Raw genomic sequence first — 17,112 nt, forward strand, 5'->3', positions numbered from 1 at the left:
GTAGTCCGGCGCGGCGGGACTCGCGCTCCCGGCGTGCTCCACGGCGGGGCGGCGCATGCGCGGGGGCGCGCGGCGCGCGTGGCCCGGGGATGTCGCTGCTGAGGCTGCGGGCGGTGCTGAGGGGCCCGGGCGGGCTGAGGGGGCCCGGTGAGTGGGAACGGGGATCGGGGGGACACCGGGGCTCCAGGGGGCATGGAGGGACCGGCGGGGACACCAGGAGAGCGGGACAGGGCGCGAGTGTGCGGACGGAGCTGGGCCGGGACGTCTCACGGTTCTGAGCGTTCTGTGGGTTACACCTGGAACATGAGGGGGTCTTTTTTGAGTCGTGAGCACCCCAGGGATAGACTGGGGGCAGTGGGATGTTGTTGCTCTCCAAAGGGTTGATTCGGCGGCTCTGGGTCGTGTCCTAGCTGGGGGATAGCACCCACATGCTCTGGGGGTCTCGGGGTGCTGCCCCCATTGACAGCGCTGGGGTTTGTGGTGTCCCTGGGGTCGTGTTCCTTCTGAGCATCTGGTTCCAGGGGCTGAGGGGTGGCCCTGTCCCTCCTGTGCTGCTGCTGGAGCAGCTGAGCTGAGAAACATCCCTCAGTCCCCCTGTCCATGCTGTGTCCAGCTGGGGCCATGGGGCAGAGTGGGGGACAGGGAGTGTTTGAGGGCGTGGAGCTTCCAATCTTTCTCTGACCCCCCACCCCTCTGCGTTCTTCATGGCAGGGATTCCATGGAGAATCTTCAGGAGCTACTCCTCTGCCAGCACCAAGGAGAAGGCAAACAGAAATGGCCCCTGTGAGAGGACAGAGCTGCTGGAAGGTGAGTGCTGGGAGAGATGCAGTGAGCAGACAGCAGGCACACCAGCCTGGGCTGTTACTTTTTCCCTGGCAGTGACATTGCTGGGTGCCTGGCATGCTGGGGGTGGGTTCCTGGTATGCTGGGTGAGTTCCTGGTATGCTGGGGTGGATTCCAGGGATGCTGGGGAGGGTTCCTGGATGCTGGAGAGGATTCCTGGGATGCTGGGGTGGGTTCCTGGGATGCTGGGGTGGGTTCCTGGGATGCTGGGGTGGGTTCCAGGGATGCTGGGGTGGGTTCCTGGATGCTGGGGTGGCTTCCTGGGGTGCTGGGGTGGGCTCCTGGATGCTGGGGTGGCTTCCTGGGGTGCTGGGGTGGGTTCCTGGGGTGCTGGGGTGGGTTTCTGGGGTGCTGGGGTGGGTTTCTGGGGTGCTGGGGAGGGTTCCAGGGATGCTGGGGTGGGTTCCTGGGGTGCTGGGGAGGGTTCCAGGGATGCTGGGGTGGGTTCCTGGGATGCTGGGTGGGCTCCTGGATGCTGCGGTGGGTTCCTGGGATGCTGGGTGGGCTCCTGGATGCTGGGTGGGCTCCAGCTTGCAGGCAGATCTCAGAGAGACAGAGGTTGGTATCTCTGGAGCAGGGCTGGCCAAGGAGGGATGAAGTTCTTGTGTGAATCCTTTTTTCTGACCATGATCCTGGTACTTTCAGGGTGAGGACAGGGCAGAGCTTTTTGCTGTGCCCTGTCTCCCATCACCTCTGTGTTTCCCACTAGTGCTGAAAGCTCGAGCCAAGCAGCTCCAGGGCAGTAACATCCCAGAGGTGACAGTCAGCAAAGTGGAATTGGCTGCACTGGATAATGACAAGTACCAGGAGGCTGTGGTCCCTGGCCCCAAGGAGAAGCAGCCCATTCCCAGGGCACAGGGTAATGGCCTGGCTCGGTCCAGCAACTGGGCCAAAAAGCTGCAGAAGGAGATGTACAGCCAGCAGCCAAAGATGAAGCAGGAATTGCCCAGTGCTGCCTCCCAGCTGGGTCTAGAGAGCCAGGCCAAGGCAGAGGCCACACCCAAAACAAAAACTATGAAAAGCCCAAAGATCCCAAAGATGAAAGCAACCACTGCCTGGAACCAGAGCTCTGGCAGCCCCCACAACAAGCCCAGGGTGGTGGAAGTGAAGGGAGCTGAGGAGCTGAAGAGGCCTCAGAGGATGCCAAAGGACAAGAGCAACCAGCAGGTGCTGCAGCAGACCATCCAGACCAACCTGGAGTGCTTCCTGTTCCTGCAGCAGGCAGAGGAGGCTGAGAGGTACCTCCTGCTGTGCCACAACTCCCCTGTGAAGAGGAAGGTGCTGGACGTGGGTGCCTTCAACATCGTCATGCGCATCTGGGCCAGGAAGGTACCAAAGCCTGGCTGCTCTGGGTGGGAGAGGGGCTGGCTCCTGAGGAGGAGCCTCCAGCTGGTTTGACCCGTGCTTGTCACTTCAGCAAGTGTCCAAGCAGTGCTGCTGGCATGAGGCCACAGACCTGTGTGAGCTAGCTTTGAGAGGAGTGGGGAAAGGGTAGGGTAGACCTGACTAAATCTGAGCAGTAGAGGGGCGTGGAGCTGGGATTTTGGGGCTGTTGGTGTCAGTGTGCACAGCCCCCTTCCTTTCTCAGTGTGCACAGCCCCTTCCCTTCTCAGTGTGCACAGCCCCTTCCCTTCTCAGTGTGCACAGCCTCCTTCCCTTCTCAGTGTGCACAGCCTCCTTCCCTTCTCAGTGTGCACAGCCCCTTCCCTTCTCAGTGTGCACAGCCCCTTCCCTTCTCAGTGTGCACAGCCCCTTCCCTTCTCAGTGTGCACAGCCTCCTTCCCTTCTCAGTGTGCACAGCCTCCTTCCCTTCTCAGTGTGCACAGCCCCTTCCCTTCTCAGTGTGCACAGCCTCCTTCCCTTCTCAGTGTGCACAGCCCCTTCCCTTCTCAGCGTGCACAGCCTCCTTCCCTTCTCAGTGTGCACAGCCCCTTTTCCTTCTCAGTGTGCACAGCCCCTTCCCTTCTCAGTGTGCACAGCCTCCTTCCCTTCTCAGTGTGCACAGCCCCTTCCCTTCTCAGTGTGCACAGCCTCCTTCCCTTCTCAGTGTGCACAGCCCCTTCCCTTCTCAGTGTGCACAGCCCCTTCCTTTCTCAGTGTGCACAGCCTCCTTCCCAATGTCCACAGCCTCCTTCCTTTAGTGTGCACAGCCCCTTTCCCTTCTCAGTGTGCACAGCCTCCTTCCTTTCTGTGTCCATGGCCTCTTTCTTTTTTCAGTGTGCACAGCCTCCTTCCCTTCTCACTCCTTTCCTTTCTCAGTGTGCACAGCCCCCTCCCCTTCTCAGTGACCCCAGCCTCCTTTCCTTTCTCAATGGCCACAGCCTCCTTCCTTTCTCAATGTCCATGGTCTCCTTCCTTTCTCAGTGTGCACGGCCTTCTCCCCTTCTCCCTCCTTTCCTTCTCAGTGTCCACAGCCTCCTTTTCTTGTCCACAGTCCCTTTCCCTTCCCAGTGTGCACAGCCTCCTTCCTGGTGTGCACAGCCTCCCTGCTCTCTGTCCTGCAGGGCTGTTTGAACCGCCTGGACCGATTGTTTTCCATCCTGGAGGCTGCTGGGCTCCAGCCCAACCTGGACTCCTATGCCACGGCCCTGGAGTGCACGGGCCGGAGCCAGTCACCTCCCAAAGCCATCCTGAGGTAACACCTGCCTCAGGTGCTCCACCTGCTGTGCTTGGAGAGCTGGGAGATGCAGGGGGTTGGGGTCAGGAAGAGCTGTCCCCTTTGTGTGCCCACCTGGATGCTCTGAGCCACTTCTCATGGCCAGATTTTGGTGTGGGTGGAGCACATTCCCTGCCACCCCCAGCTGCTGGGGAGTTTGCCTGAGATTGTGCATGGAGAGGAGATGTGGAAGGTGAGAACAGGCACTGTTCCCCCCAGAGCTGGGCTGGGAGAGGCCCTCTCCAGTCAGGAATTCCTTGGTTCCACACCCATCCCAGGCATCTCATTCCTTCTGGCCCCTCTGTTGCTGCCTGGTGGGAATGGCTTGGCTCCTTGGTTTGTTTTTATGGCTCCTCTGTTTGTTTTTATGGTATACTTCTGTGGGGCTTGCCCATTTTGGTGGGCTCAATCACATAGCTGGCTCCTGCAGGGCTCTCCAGAGGAGCTTGGTCAGGAGATTCAGGTAGATTTTATAGAGGATAATGGACAGGAAAGTGTCAGTGCTAAAGATAGCAAGATTGTAGATGATAGATTTCATGGACAGGAAAGTGTCAGTACTAAAGGGAGCAGCTGAAAGAGCCCTGGAAGATCCCACAGGCTGGGCCTGGGGGCAGTGCCTGAGGCTGGAGGCACAGCCAGCTCCTCTCCAGAGGATGGAGAAAGCTTCTGATGCACTAGTGTGAACCTCAGGGATGTATCACTGCTCTCTGTCCTTTGGCTGCTGACAAATTCAAGATGCCTTCAGGGGAATATCTCCAGTCAGATGCCTCTGAGGGGGCTGGCAGTGGCTGTGCTGGACGTGTGGAGCTGTGTCAGGGCAGCACAGGCTGTGGGGCTGCCTGTGGGCAGCTGCAGTGGCCTCCCTGCCCAGGAAGCTCTGCAGCAGTGCAGGCTGAGGGATGGACACCTGATCCCTGTAACCTGAGGCTGGTGGTGACCTTGTGGGACAGGCTGTGCTGAGGCAGCTCCTGTACAACATGCTCAGGCCCTTGGGGAAGATCAAGCCTGTCCTGTCTGCCCCTCCTCAGGTACCTGCAGCAGCTGAACAGCAGTGGCTTCCATGTGGATGAGCTCTTCCAAAAGTGCCTGTTTGAGGAAGATGAGAAGGAGATGGTGCTGCAGGCCATCAGGACTGTCCAGCCCAACTACCAGCTGCCTCCTCCACCCAGCCCCAAGATCTGCAAGTCTTCTCTGCTCCAGGACTTCTATTCCAGAGTAAGCCACAGTGCTCAGGGAGCTGTTGAAGCTGGCCAGGTGTTCTTAGGGTACAGCCCAGGGGAGGGCTAGAAAGAAAGAGCTTTTTAACCTGATCTCTGCCCAATAGCCCACACAAATCATCAAATGGATGATGTTACTAACAGCCTTACAGGGGAACAGCAAAGCAGGGGGCTGGAGATTGCCTCCATGCATGGGAGGGGGTGCTTGGGGAGGTGCTTGGCCATAGCACAGGAGCAGAGCAGCCTCTGGCGTTTGTCTGCCAGAGAAGTCTGAGACCCAGAAGTCCCAGCAAGGTGCTTTCAACCCAGAATTGTACCACAATCGTTCCTCTTGCAGGGAAGCTGGGAGAATGAGCATGGCTTCTCTTCCTCCCACTGCCTCTCTCCCATTGCAGGAGACGATGGGCTCATACCCCAAGCTGGATTTCTCGGTGAAGGAGTTGCAGGAGCGCTTCCAGCAGCAGCTGGAGATGGAGCTGAAGAACACCGTGACCATCGAGTCAGTGGAGGCAGCCAAGCCCCTGACCCCACAGGCCATCAAAGCGGTAAAGCTCGGCCCTGGGGCAGCCCTGAGGACCTGTGAGTGAGAGCTGAGGGTCCATGAGCTAAAGAGGGGGCAGCTCATGCTCACCAGCTCTCTTCCTTCCTTTTCCCTGCAGCGCGAGCTGCTGGGCACACTCCGCTCGCAGTGGCGTGATGCCATCCTCCAGGCCCTGCAGAGCTCCAAACGCAGCATGGCCAGGCCCAAGAGGCTGTCCAAGTACAACGTCCTCTACCCCTACCTGTGTCTGCTGCCAGATGAGGAGTATGTGGACATCATGCTGCAGGTAGGAGCCTGCCCTACCCTCCCAGGAGTGGGGCTGGGCTATCAGCTGTGGGGCTGTCACAGAGCACTAATGTCCCACTTGAGCAGAATTGGGATTTCCTGAGAGGTTTACCAGGTTATTGGCTGCAGGCTGTCTGCTCCCTCTGCAGAGCAGCCAGAGAAATCCATGCTCTGTCCTGGTTGTTTTTCCTTCCTCACCATCTGTTCAGTATCATAGAAATCAGCATCTTTCTGTGCTCCCTGCACAGCAGCTTTAACTCCCGCTCTGTCTCTCCTGTTCCTCCTTCCTAAGACCCTTTTTGCCTTCCCCTTTCCCAGATCCTCAATGATCTGTCTCCACAAGGTGAGTCCCTGGCAGTCCTGGCCAGGGAGCTGGGCTCCAAAGTCTACGACAGGTACATCATCCAGAGGAAGCTGCACAGTGGGCAGCTGGAGAAGGTGCAGCAGATCTATGAGAGCTACATCCAGCTGCTGGCAAAGGACAGCCAGGTAGGAGCCCTTGGAGCCAGGATCCCATGCAGGAAAGCTCTGGGCTTTTCAGGGCAGGAGAGGATGAGAGGGGAGAAAAGGGCCAAGCCTGCTGCCCTGGGCACATCAAGGACCTGGTGAGCAGGTTGTTGTCAGAGCTGGGTGCTCATAGGGGCAGGCAGGTCTGCAGTCTGGGCAGGAGGGGCAGGATGATGTGGGACCAGGGTGTCAGCACTGGGGTGTGGTGCAGTGCCACTGTTCCCATTCTCACTGTTGGGCTCAGCCCAGCCTTGTGACCGTGTTCACAGGGGTCTTAGGATGAGGGAAGAGATGAGGATCTCACTCCATGTTTCAGAAGGCTTGATTTGTTATTTTATTATATATATTATATTAAAACTATACTAAAAGAATAGAAGAAAAGGTTTCATCTGAAGGCTGGCTAGGAATAGAAAAAGAAGGAATGATAACAAAGGCTTGTGGCTCGGACTCTGTCCGAGCCAGCTGGGCTGTGATTGGCCATTAATTAGAAACAACCACATGAGACCAATCCCAGATCCACCTGTTGCATTCCACAGCAGCAGATAACCATTGGTTACATTTTGTTCCTGAGGCCTCTCAGCTTCTCAGGAGGGAAAAAATCCTAAGGAAAGGATTTTTTTCATAAAAGATGGCTGCGACACAGCCTCCTGAGCCCTCCTTCCCCAAACACCCCTATCAGGAAGGACCTTTGGGGTCACAAAGATAGGAGAGTCCTTCTCAGGGCCATATCTCAGGTAGATTGATCTCCTTCAGCTGACTCCATTTTCTCCCTCCACCTCCCAGCCTAAACAGTACTTGCCACGGGAATACTGGGAGAAGCTGGTGGCAGAAGCAGGCTTTGGGCCTTCCCTGAACCTGAAGACCTGCAGCTGGCCCTGTGTGCTCCTCATGCGCCTGGGCATGCACTTGCTGGAGCTCCTGGTGAAGGCTGTTAAGGTGCCCAGGAACATCCTCAATCGTCGCCTGGAGTCCAAGCCTATCCCTGTCCTCTACCACGTCTACTCCTTCTACAGTAACTGGCAGGTGAGCCTCATCCTGGGGGCTCTAGGGCTGTGCAGGACACCCCTTCCTCAAAATCAGACCCTTGCAAGGCCCTTTTCTGTCCTTGCTGCCATTTCTGCTCAGGGATGCTTTGAGGAGCCCTTGATTCTTCATTCTCAGAAGGAGACGAGGCTTTCTGTTCCAGAGTGGATGTAGATTGTAATTGGGATTAGGCTGATGAAGAAGGAAGGAAGTTTTGATTTTGTTTGTAATTGTGTTGGGGGTGTTCTTGAGGTTGTTGGATAGAAGTGGAAATAGGATAGGGGTGGAGAGGGTTACTAGGGTTAAGATTATGAATGTGTTTAGGACTAGTGAGAGGTAGGAGCCCTTGGAGCCAAGATCCCATGCAGAAAAGCTCTGGGCTTTGTCCTTTCACTTGGACTTGCACCAAGATATGAGTGGCTCCTAAGACCATTGGATTACTATTATCCTTTGAAAGTAAGGAGACTGAGGTTTTATACTCAGATACAAGAGTTAGCAGTTCTCGCTGGTTTTACCTCTCCTTGGCAGGTAAGAAGGGTTTAACCTGACTTGGCATGGTCCTTGTGGAATGGCTGACTGACCACAGGCTCTCCCACACTCCAGCCCTAACCCTCTGCTGCTGATCCTCCTCTCCAGGTCGGGCTGATAAGGCCCCATCCCATCTTCTCGCAGCTTGTGTCAAACGCTGCCGAGACCACGCTGACCTTCAACTCCTCTGCCATGCCCATGCTGTGCCCTCCTGTGCCCTGGACCTCCCCCACTTTTGGTGCCTTTGTCCTCAATGACACCAAGCTGATGCGTTTCATGGATGACACCACCCACCACCAGCTGCTCCTGGAGCAGTGTCCCCTGGTGAACCTCCACCCCGTGCTGGATGCCCTGAACCAACTGGGCAACTGTGCCTGGAAGATCAACCAGCCAGTGCTGGATATCATCATCTCCATCTTCAATGACAAAGGGGATGAGAAGCTGGACATCCCACCACCCCTCTCTGAGGCTCCCAAGCCTCCTACTCCTCCTGGCAATTCCTCCACCTGGAGCAAGTCCTTCAAGCACGAGGTGTTCCTGTGCAAGAAGAAGGCTGCAGAGATGCACAGCCTGCGCATGGACGCTCTCTACAAGCTCTCAATCGCCAACTATGTCAGGGACAAGGTGTTCTGGTTCCCTCACAACATGGACTTCCGTGGCAGGACTTACCCATGCCCACCCTATTTCAACCACCTGGGGAACGATGTCACCAGGGCCATCCTGCTGTTTGCAGAGGGGAGGCCGCTGGGCCCCAAGGGACTTGACTGGCTGAAGATTCACCTCATCAACCTGACAGGGCTGAAGAAGAAGAATGCCTTGCAGGAGAGGCTGGACTATGCCAATGAAATCATGGAGGACATCCTGGACTCGGCTGACCACCCGCTCACGGTACGTGGGAGCTTCTGGGAAGTGAAACAAAATGGAAATCAGAATCGATTTTGGAACAAAAACATTATGAAAGATTTTTGAGAGGTGAAAAGGGAGAAGGCAATGCCTTCCTAAATAACTTAAATTCCTAAATAACCTGTTCCTGTCTGAAAACATGATGTCAAAACTAGGGAAGTGGAGGCATGGTGGGAGGAGGTGCTGTGCCCAGTGTACCCCAGGTGCTCAGGGGCTCCTGCCTGTGCTTTGTGGGGCACAGGAGCACTGCCTGCTCCCACCAGCCTGGCCTTTCTCATTCCCAGGGCAGGAAGTGGTGGATGGACACTGATGAGCCCTGGCAAGCCTTGGCATGCTGTATGGAAATCGCCAAAGCCTCCAGGTCCCCAGACCCAGCAGCTTACATCTCTCACTTCCCAGTTCACCAGGTAGGAGCCTGGCACATCCTCACAGCCCGTGTGAGGCTCAGCAGGGCAGGGAAGGAGCATCCAGGTCTCCAGCTCTGCAATCCCTGCTCCACGTGGCTGGGTTTTCTTAGGAATGGAAATGCAGGGTTGGGCATTTTGGCATGAGAACTCTGGTGATTTGCTGCTGCCTGCAGCCATCCATGAGCTGGAACATCTGAGGGCTGCCTCACTTCCCTTGGCCTGAGCAGAGCCCAGCTGGGAACTCACTGGCAGCTGCTGCAGGGTGAGAGCCAAGCCAGTGTCACCTTCTGCAGCCCCAGGATCAGGACTGGAAATTGGCCCAGCAGGGCAACACCTGGCTGGCTGGAGTGCTCATAGCTGTGCTTTGGAGGCCTTTCTCCACTCCTGCTCTGTGCCTGAAGCCAAGCAGCTCTGCAAGAGCCAATATGGCAGGTCTGGAACTCTGAGGAAGGGCACAGGGACAGAGGTGGTTGTCCCCCACCTTAGGTGACCTGTCACCATGTGCCCTGTGCCTGCTCAGGTGCTGCTCAGCTCCCTGAAGGCACCTGTCCTCCCTGGCTGCACAGGGACAAGGCTGATAGTGGCCATGGGTGAGGGGTGGCTGCTCCTTTCTCTTATGAGGAGATCAAGTGGCCATGACTGAATGGGGAGGGCAGCAGTGATAGCCTGGAATATACATGAGACAGCCAGGTCTGATATTTTGATGACAACAAAAGGTCAAGAGAGCAGCTGGAGGTGTGTGGGGAGGGTGCAGCTAATGAAATATCATCAGCAGGGACTTCTTCTGGAGGGTACCAGAGGCTGGTTCAGCCTGAGTCATCAGTGCTCAATTAACAGAGCCATCAGGTGCAGGTGCTGCCTTTCCACACTGCAGAGAGTGGGGAGAGGGTGCAGGGGAAAGGGGGCCCTGCTTGAGGAACCTGACAGCTCCTGGGGTATCTGGGAGATCCTGAGCACAGGGGGCCAGGAATAGCAGCACATCTCTGAGAAACATCCCTGCCACTGCAGCCTGGGGAGAACCAAGATCTTCCTGCACCATCATTCAGATCCTGTCTGTCTCACCCAAGCTGCTCTTGCTTCCAGGAGGGCTGCAAGGGCAGCTGCTGTGGCAGGCACTCACTGTGCCTCTGATGCAGCTTTGGGAAATCTGGGTGGCAGCTGGTTTCTGTCAGAGGGATGTTTTCAGAGCCAGCTGGGGCTTCCTGAGGGATCTCTGCCTTGGCCTTGCCTTTTCCTGCCTCTGATCCCGCTGCTGAGGTTTTTTGACTGCTGGCTATTGGGGCTGCTTTTAGCATCCCAGATATATTTGGTGTTTTCCCAATTTTCTGGTTTTCAGTGTTTCCACAGAGCTCTGATGTCTTTGGAAACCCACAGAGTTGGTGATGTGAGGTTTCTGCCTTTAAACCTCACAGTTCACAGCAGTTAGGGCTGGACTCAGGCAGGAAACCTGTCCAGAAGGGCAATGGTCACTGCTGGGAGATGGTCACTGCTCTGAAGAGTGGGGAGGGCAAATAATGACCTGAGGCCAGGGTAGCTGTGCATGGGGAGGGGGCAGATGAGCAGAGCTCTGTCCGTGCATTAACCCCTTGTTTCCCTGGTGCTCTCCCTGCAGGATGGCTCCTGCAATGGGCTGCAGCACTATGCAGCGCTCGGCCGGGATCTCAGCGGCGCTGCCTCTGTCAACCTGGTGCCCTGTGGGCTCCCTCAGGATGTCTACAGTGCAGTGGCCCAGCAGGTGAGGCTCTGTGGGGACACACAGGGTCCTTTTGGACCTGTCTCTCCTCCTCTTGGTGTGCACAGGGTGACACCTCCCGGGGGAAAGGTGGGGATGAGTGTGCAGAGAGCTGGGGAGGCATGAGCTGGATTGTCTGTCCCCAAGTGGGATCTGACTGGAGATCTGTCCTCATGGAGAAATCCCCTCTGATTTCTGCTGTCCTCACTTGTCCTGAATGAAGCCTGGGAGAACTAGGCTGGAGAGGTGGAAGAGAGCAAGGGATGCTCCTCATCCCTTGGTTACAGCTGGTCCCATGGGTTATGAGATTTTTCTTCCTTGAGCTGAGTTGGAGGGAGTGGGTAGAAATTCAGCCTTGGTCCTGCTACAAAGTCTTTGGTTTCTTTGGCAAGACATGATGTGAAATTTGCCACTGGGAGAGTGCTGAGAGGCTCATTCAGCTGGCATTGGACCCTGCATCTCCCATCTGGGTCTCAGCAGGTTTTCTCCAGAGAGCAGGAAGAGTTCATGGGGGTGCAGGACTTGCTCAGTTATCACTGGGGGGGCAGAGGCAGGAGAACCCAAGCTCTGAGCCACAGTCAAGCCGTGTCCTTGTCCCAGCTGGCACCAAGGGACAGTGCTGAGGCAGCAGGGAAGGCTCTGCAGGCTCTGTTATCCATGCTGGATCCCTTCAGCAGGTGCCTTCTGTTATCCAGGGTGGGGAAAATTGGCTGCAGGGATCCTGGTGGGAGCTTGGGCCAGGCAGTGCCCAGCTGGGAGGGTCCCCAGCCCCAGAGGGGGCTCCAGCCAGCGCGGCTCTTGCCAGCCCTGACTCAGAGGCACTCTCTCAGGTGGAGGAGTTTCGGAAGAAGGATGCTGAGAGGGGTTTGAAGATTGCCCAGGTGCTGCAGGGCTTCATCAGCCGCAAGGTGGTGAAGCAGACGGTGATGACGGTCGTGTACGGCGTCACTCGCTACGGCGGCCGCCTGCAGATCGAGAAACGCCTCAAGGAGATCGATGAGTTCCCCGAGGTAGCATTCCTCTGTGTGTCCCCCCTCCCTGGGTCCTGTCACTTTCCTCTCTTTGGCTGTCCCTTTGTATGACCCATGGCTCTCTGCCTCTGCTCTGTGCCAGGAGTATTTGTGGGAAGCATCTCATTATCTGGTGAAGCAGGTGTTCAACAGCATCAAGGAGATGTTCTCAGCGACTCGAGATATCCAGGTAAGGAGCCTGTTGCCCTTTACCTCCACTTTTTCTCCTTCCCTTGTCCATTTATACGTAGACAAGGGGATGCTCCATGGGAAGAGATGATTCTCCTGGCTCCTGGCCCAGAGAGGATCCTCCTGCCCCAGCTCAGAGGTGTGGGATTGTGCCAAACACCCCAGTAAGCCCTGGGGAGTTCTGTGGCAGGAGTGAGGTTGTCCTGTGCTGGGAGGGGATGGGGTCTCCCAGCTCCACACTAACTCCAGCTGCTTCCTCTCCTTTTCTCAAGAACTGGCTGACAGAGAGTGCCAAGCTCATCGCCCAGTCGGGCCGGACAGTGGAGTGGGTCACACCTCTGGGGCTGCCCATCATCCAGCCCTACTATCGCTCCAGGTCCACTGTGGTGAGTGTCCACTGGCAGGTCTCACAGCCCCCACCCTCCCTGTGCCATGGTGGGAGCAGGGAAAAGACAGCCTGGGCTAAGGCCTGGCAGGTTGGCATCACTGGTGGGTGAGCCTGCAGAGCAGGTAGGATCCCTGAGTGCAGGCACATCCTCCAGCCTCATGGCTCCCTGCAGAGCCTGGAGTGTGTGGGTGAGCTGGTGAGGAAGCTCTGTGGCTCCATCCCACTCAGGCAGCTGGGGCACGGGCCGTTCCCCGCTCTGAGAGCCTCCTCAGGGCTCCTGTGACTCAGTCTCAGTGCTGGCACCTCCCACGTGCTGCTGTGCTGACTCACAGCCCCCCAGCCCAGCTCCAGCAGCCCTTCCCTCAGAGGGTGAAGGGGTTCAGATGCCTGCCAGAACCCTCAGGAGGGGAGCTGGGCAAAGTGTCACTGGGCAGTGGCAGCTGCTGTGGTGCTGGGACACTCTGGAAAGACACAGACCCCTCTCCAGAGGGGTGGGGCAGTGCCCAGCCCTGCGTGCTGCCAGGCCAGGCAGTGCAGGGTGACACTGGTGCCTTCTCTCCCCACAGCTGAACTGTGGCATGCAGCGTTTGAGTGTGAAAACCTCCAACAGCAGCCAGTAAGTACAAAACCATGGCCTGCACTGCACCCCTGCTGGCCCCAGCCTGTGCTCTGGGGACAAGGCTTTCCTATAAGGGAAGCTGTCAAGGAGTGACAGAGCTCCTCTTACTGCCCCTGAGCTGCAGACAGCTGGACAGAGCAGCAGGGCTTTGGGCAGGCCCCTGATCCCCAGGCTGGGCTGTCACTATCTCTGTGCCACTGCTGTCATCTCTGGCCCTGAAATGTCCCAGCTCCTCTGTGCCCTGCTTTGTCCTGCAGGAAACCTGACACTGTGAAGCAGAAGAATGCCTTTCCCCCCAATTTCATCCACTCTCTGGACTCCACACACATGATGCTCACAGCACTGCACTGCCTCAGGTAGGGAGTGGGCAGCTCTCACCTGGCTCACAACTCTCCTGGGAGAGAATTTTTGGGGCAAAGAATCACATGGGACTTAGGAGTCCATGGTGGGTGGGAATTTGGGGCCTCTGGCAGAGAAGGAAAGGAGGCAGCAGGACAAGGACAGGGAGATCCTGGGATTGGGAACCTCCCTCTGAAAAGCTGCTGTGCAGGGAGTCCCCCTCTTGTGTGGGGATGCTCCTGTCCCAGCCAGAGGTCCTACATGGGATGGGTCCATCACACAGAGGGGTCTCAGCTCTGCTTCATGGCACCTCTGCCCCCTCCCAGGAAGGGCCTGACCTTTGTCTCAGTCCACGACTGCTACTGGACTCACGCGCTCACCGTGGATGTCATGAACCAGGTAAAAGTGTCCTCCTGGCTCCCTTGGGAGCAGGATCTTGCTGATCTGTGCTCTGGGCCCGTGCCAGGCCTCGCCTCCCCTGGGCTTTGCTCCATAGGCTGATTGATTCACCCTGAGGTGAGGTGAACCTGGGATGTTTGCTGGCGGTCACAGCTGATTTCCTGGTGCCCCTTCTCCTCCCACTCTGCAGGGAGTGTGTGGGGAGAATCTGTGGAAACAGGCACTAAACAGGTCTATTTCCACAGATTCTGGCAGCCAGTGCCCCTGCCCTGCCCTGGGTCCTTCCCAAGGGCTTTGTGCTAATGAGGGTGCACCTGTGCTTCACACCTCCCCAGGCTGATTCCCTTCACCCTTGTCTGGCAGCCCCCCCTTCCCACTCCTGGTGCTTTCCCTGCCCCTCACCTCTGACCTGGCACTGGAAGGAGAGAAAACACCTGCTAAGCTGCACCTCACTGTTGTCTCCCTGGGTCAGGTCTGTCGGCAGCAGTTTGTGGCTCTGCACAGCGAGAAGATTCTGCAGGATCTGTCTGAGTTCATGCTGGAGAAGTATTGCAGGTATTCCTGACCTGTAGGATTTTCCCCTCCACCTCACAGAGGTCGTGTCCAGGTGCTCACAGGTTGTGTCACCTGCCTGGGGGTTGCTCTGTGGGGAAGCTGTCCTTCCTTCTTGCCTGACACCCAAATCACCTTCAACAGCTTTGTAAAAACCAAGGGCTCTGCCCCCTCTTGCTGCAGAACCAGGGGAAGGTTTGGCAGCCTTAGGGCCTGCCCTGGGCTGCTGGGGCTGGGCTCCTGCTCTCACTCTGGGGTGCCTGGTCTGTTTTAGAAGAGCTGAATCCTGTTGTCAGGAGCTGCACTGGGGAGCAGAGGAGGGTGTGCCTGGTTCCAGATAACCTGTGTTTATTGCTTCCTTCTAGTTCATCCAGCTCCAGCACAGAGCCCATAGCCCATTGGCAGAAGAGACTGAAGGAGCAGCTGTCAAATGTCCCCAGGACAGGTAGGAGCATGGGACAGGAACATGCAGAGCTCAGGAGCGTTTTGGAGACCAGGGGAAAGAGATGGAGTGGCCCCCAAAACCACCAAAAGGCAAAAAGCCAGAGCTGTCTCCTTGGATCAGGTTTCCTCTCCTATGCTGGAGTGCAGAGCCATGGGGCAGAGCAGTCCAGCATGTCCACATTCCCCTGTAGCATTCCTGTCAGTGCTCCCTGCCATCCTCACTGCGTCCCTGGGATTTCCCCCAGGCTGACCCAGCTCTTCCCATCCTGCTCTTGTTCTGCTCCCATCTGTTTCCAACCAGGAGCATTTGCTCAGAGATGGGGAGCGAGGGCCTCGGCATGGTAATTGCCAGGATCTAGATGATATACATGCAATGGGATTAAGGCAATTAGTTTAACTCCTTCTAATCCCTCAGCCCTGTGTCTGCCAGGCCATCTGGCTCTGCCTGACCTCTCTGTGGAGTGGCTCCATGGGCAGCACAGTCCAGGGACAGGGATCCTTCATGCACTGAAGCCACTTCCCTCCCCCTGTCCATCCCCACCTCACTCTCTGACCTCTCCTTTGCTCCCCTCAGGTGAATTCAACCTGAAGCAAGTGATGGATTCCACATATTTCTTCAGCTGAGCCTGGCAGCCCTGGGATACCTCTGGACCTCCAGCCATGCTGGGCACTGGCCTGCAATGCTCTTCTGTCCCACATCTCATGGGGAAGAAGCTGCAGCATCCAGCCCAGCCTCACTCTGAGGTGCTGAGGCAAACTGAGGCTCTGCTGGAGCAGCTGCTGGGGGACAGGGGCTCTGCAGTGTTTGCTGTCACTGCTGTCCCAGCACGGGGAGAGGACACCAAGCCCTGCACAGGGCTGCAGCTCTGGGCTGGGGGCAAAGGGGTGGCAGGAGCCAGGGTGGCTCCCCTCAGCCCTCACTCACCCCAGTGCTGTGAGCACTGTCCTTTGCCTGGCCTGAGGTGCTGTCCCTCTCCTTCCCTCTCCACCAGCAGGGCTCAAACTTGGCATGGCAGGCAACTGACCTGCTCTTGGCCACAAGGCAGGTGCTGCTCTGTGCTCTGCTCCAGCTCTGGGCACTGTCCTCACTCTCCATAGCACAGCCTCTGCTCTTCACTCTCTTTTCCAGGGATGAGTTTTGCTGCTGCTCACTGGGGCTCAGGCAGGGAAAACCACTAACTTGGGGGTCAACATGTATAATATTGTAAATAAAATGTTTTTTTGAAATACAAGATGGGACCTGTGTCCTCTGAAATCTTTGCCAGGGGCACGGGGAGGTGGGATTGCTGCCTTCCAGTCTGGCCCTGTTCTGCTGACTGGTAGGGCACAGGGTGTCACATTCTGAAAATGCTTTTGTAGCAGAAACATGGAATTGTGCCAGTGCAGCTACAGCAGGAACTGGACTCACAGGGACCAACTGCAGCTTTTCCAGCCAGGACCCTCCCTTTCTCACTGGACTGTGGCTTCCCAGACCTCCTCTCCACCAGGCTGGTGCTGGAGATAGTTGCACCTTGCAGCTGGAGCTGTGCCCCATAACCACAGGCTCACACTCAGCTTCTTCCTGGCTGCTGCTGGAGCTGGCAGAGGCTTTTCACCTTGTGGCTTTCATGGCAAGGGACACAGCTCTTCAAAGGACAAAGCTGCATCCCACAGCCTGAGCTGGGGCTGTGCCCAATGTTCCGGCTCCCGGGGCGGGCACGAGGAGCGGGAGGCGCGGCAGGGAGGGACGGTGGCGAAGAAGCAGAGCCGGAGTCGTGCGTAGCTCTGTCATCTGCTGACGTTTATTGCACAGGATGGGCTGGATGGGAAAGTGGACGCTTGGAGTGGGGCCCTGTCCCTCCGGCTGCTCGGCCGCAGGGTGCCGGGGCTGGCGCGGGCCCCGCGCTCGCGGTACATTCAATGTGGAAGGCTCCAGAGTGCGAGGCAGCGAGGCACACGTGCACACACACACCTGCACGCACACCCACACACACACACAACACACGCACAGGCACCTGGAACGCTCGGCAGGTGCCTGCCCCAGCCCCAGGGCTTGGGCTCCAGCGCCTGCCTCCGTCCTAGCGCTGCCTATGGGGACACGGGGCTGTGCTCACCCCCAGCCCCAGAGTGGGGGACAGTGTGTTCGTGGGTGCTCAAAAGCCTCAGGGCGACCATCCCTCAGACCCTTCCCAACTTACCTCCAGTCCTGGACCATCACCCCTCGCCTTGGGTCTGTGAGAGGGGCGCAGGGACACGCGCGGCGCCGGGGCTGCGCCGACAGCCCCAGGGAGGTGTCCTGCGGGTCACACACAGGGATGTGTTCAGGTCATAGATATCATACACAGAGTTGGTCATGGCGAGAATGCAGCTGTGGCTTCTATGGGCAGCCGGGGAGGCCAGGGGGCAGCGGGGCTTCGCCGCGGGGAGCGGGCGACAGGGTCAGACTTTGGTCGGAGACGACACACCCGGGGGGCTCAGCCCAGTGACCCCGCGGTGGGGAGAGGGCCCGGCAGCCCCAGGCCCACCCCCGGCAGCTGCCCCGCTCTGCAGC

General features: G+C 57.5%; 1 protein-coding gene across 1 annotated transcript; it reads left to right on the forward strand.

The window, feature by feature from the left end:
* Positions 1-15: 15 nt before the first annotated feature.
* POLRMT (RNA polymerase mitochondrial) lies at positions 16-15,814 on the forward strand. Its single transcript, XM_071451570.1, has 21 exons — positions 16-147; positions 712-807; positions 1,553-2,172; positions 3,348-3,478; positions 4,528-4,714; positions 5,112-5,261; positions 5,376-5,543; positions 5,861-6,031; positions 6,833-7,072; positions 7,709-8,488; positions 8,788-8,910; positions 10,523-10,645; positions 11,473-11,652; positions 11,756-11,842; positions 12,114-12,227; positions 12,796-12,845; positions 13,106-13,204; positions 13,514-13,586; positions 14,059-14,141; positions 14,504-14,583; positions 15,157-15,814. The coding sequence occupies exons 1-21, from the start codon at positions 90-92 to the stop codon at positions 15,204-15,206; spliced, it is 3,663 nt and encodes a 1,220-aa protein (XP_071307671.1). The 5' UTR covers positions 16-89; the 3' UTR covers positions 15,207-15,814.
* The last annotated feature ends 1,298 nt before the right edge of the window (positions 15,815-17,112 follow it).

This window comes from Agelaius tricolor, unplaced genomic scaffold (assembly GCF_023055355.1).
Source record: "Agelaius tricolor isolate 1412-34295 unplaced genomic scaffold, bAgeTri1.0.p SCAF_33, whole genome shotgun sequence".
NCBI lineage: Eukaryota > Metazoa > Chordata > Aves > Passeriformes > Icteridae > Agelaius > Agelaius tricolor.

Excerpts from the sequence above, each read along its gene's own strand:
- POLRMT (XM_071451570.1), top strand. The coding sequence starts at position 90 with ATGTCGCTGCTGAGGCTGCGGGCGGTGCTGAGGGGCCCGGGCGGGCTG. Across the intron at positions 4,715-5,111 it reads TCCAGGACTTCTATTCCAGA|GAGACGATGGGCTCATACCC; the intron begins GTAAGCCACAGT and ends CTCCCATTGCAG. Across the intron at positions 13,205-13,513 it reads ACAGCACTGCACTGCCTCAG|GAAGGGCCTGACCTTTGTCT; the intron begins GTAGGGAGTGGG and ends GCCCCCTCCCAG.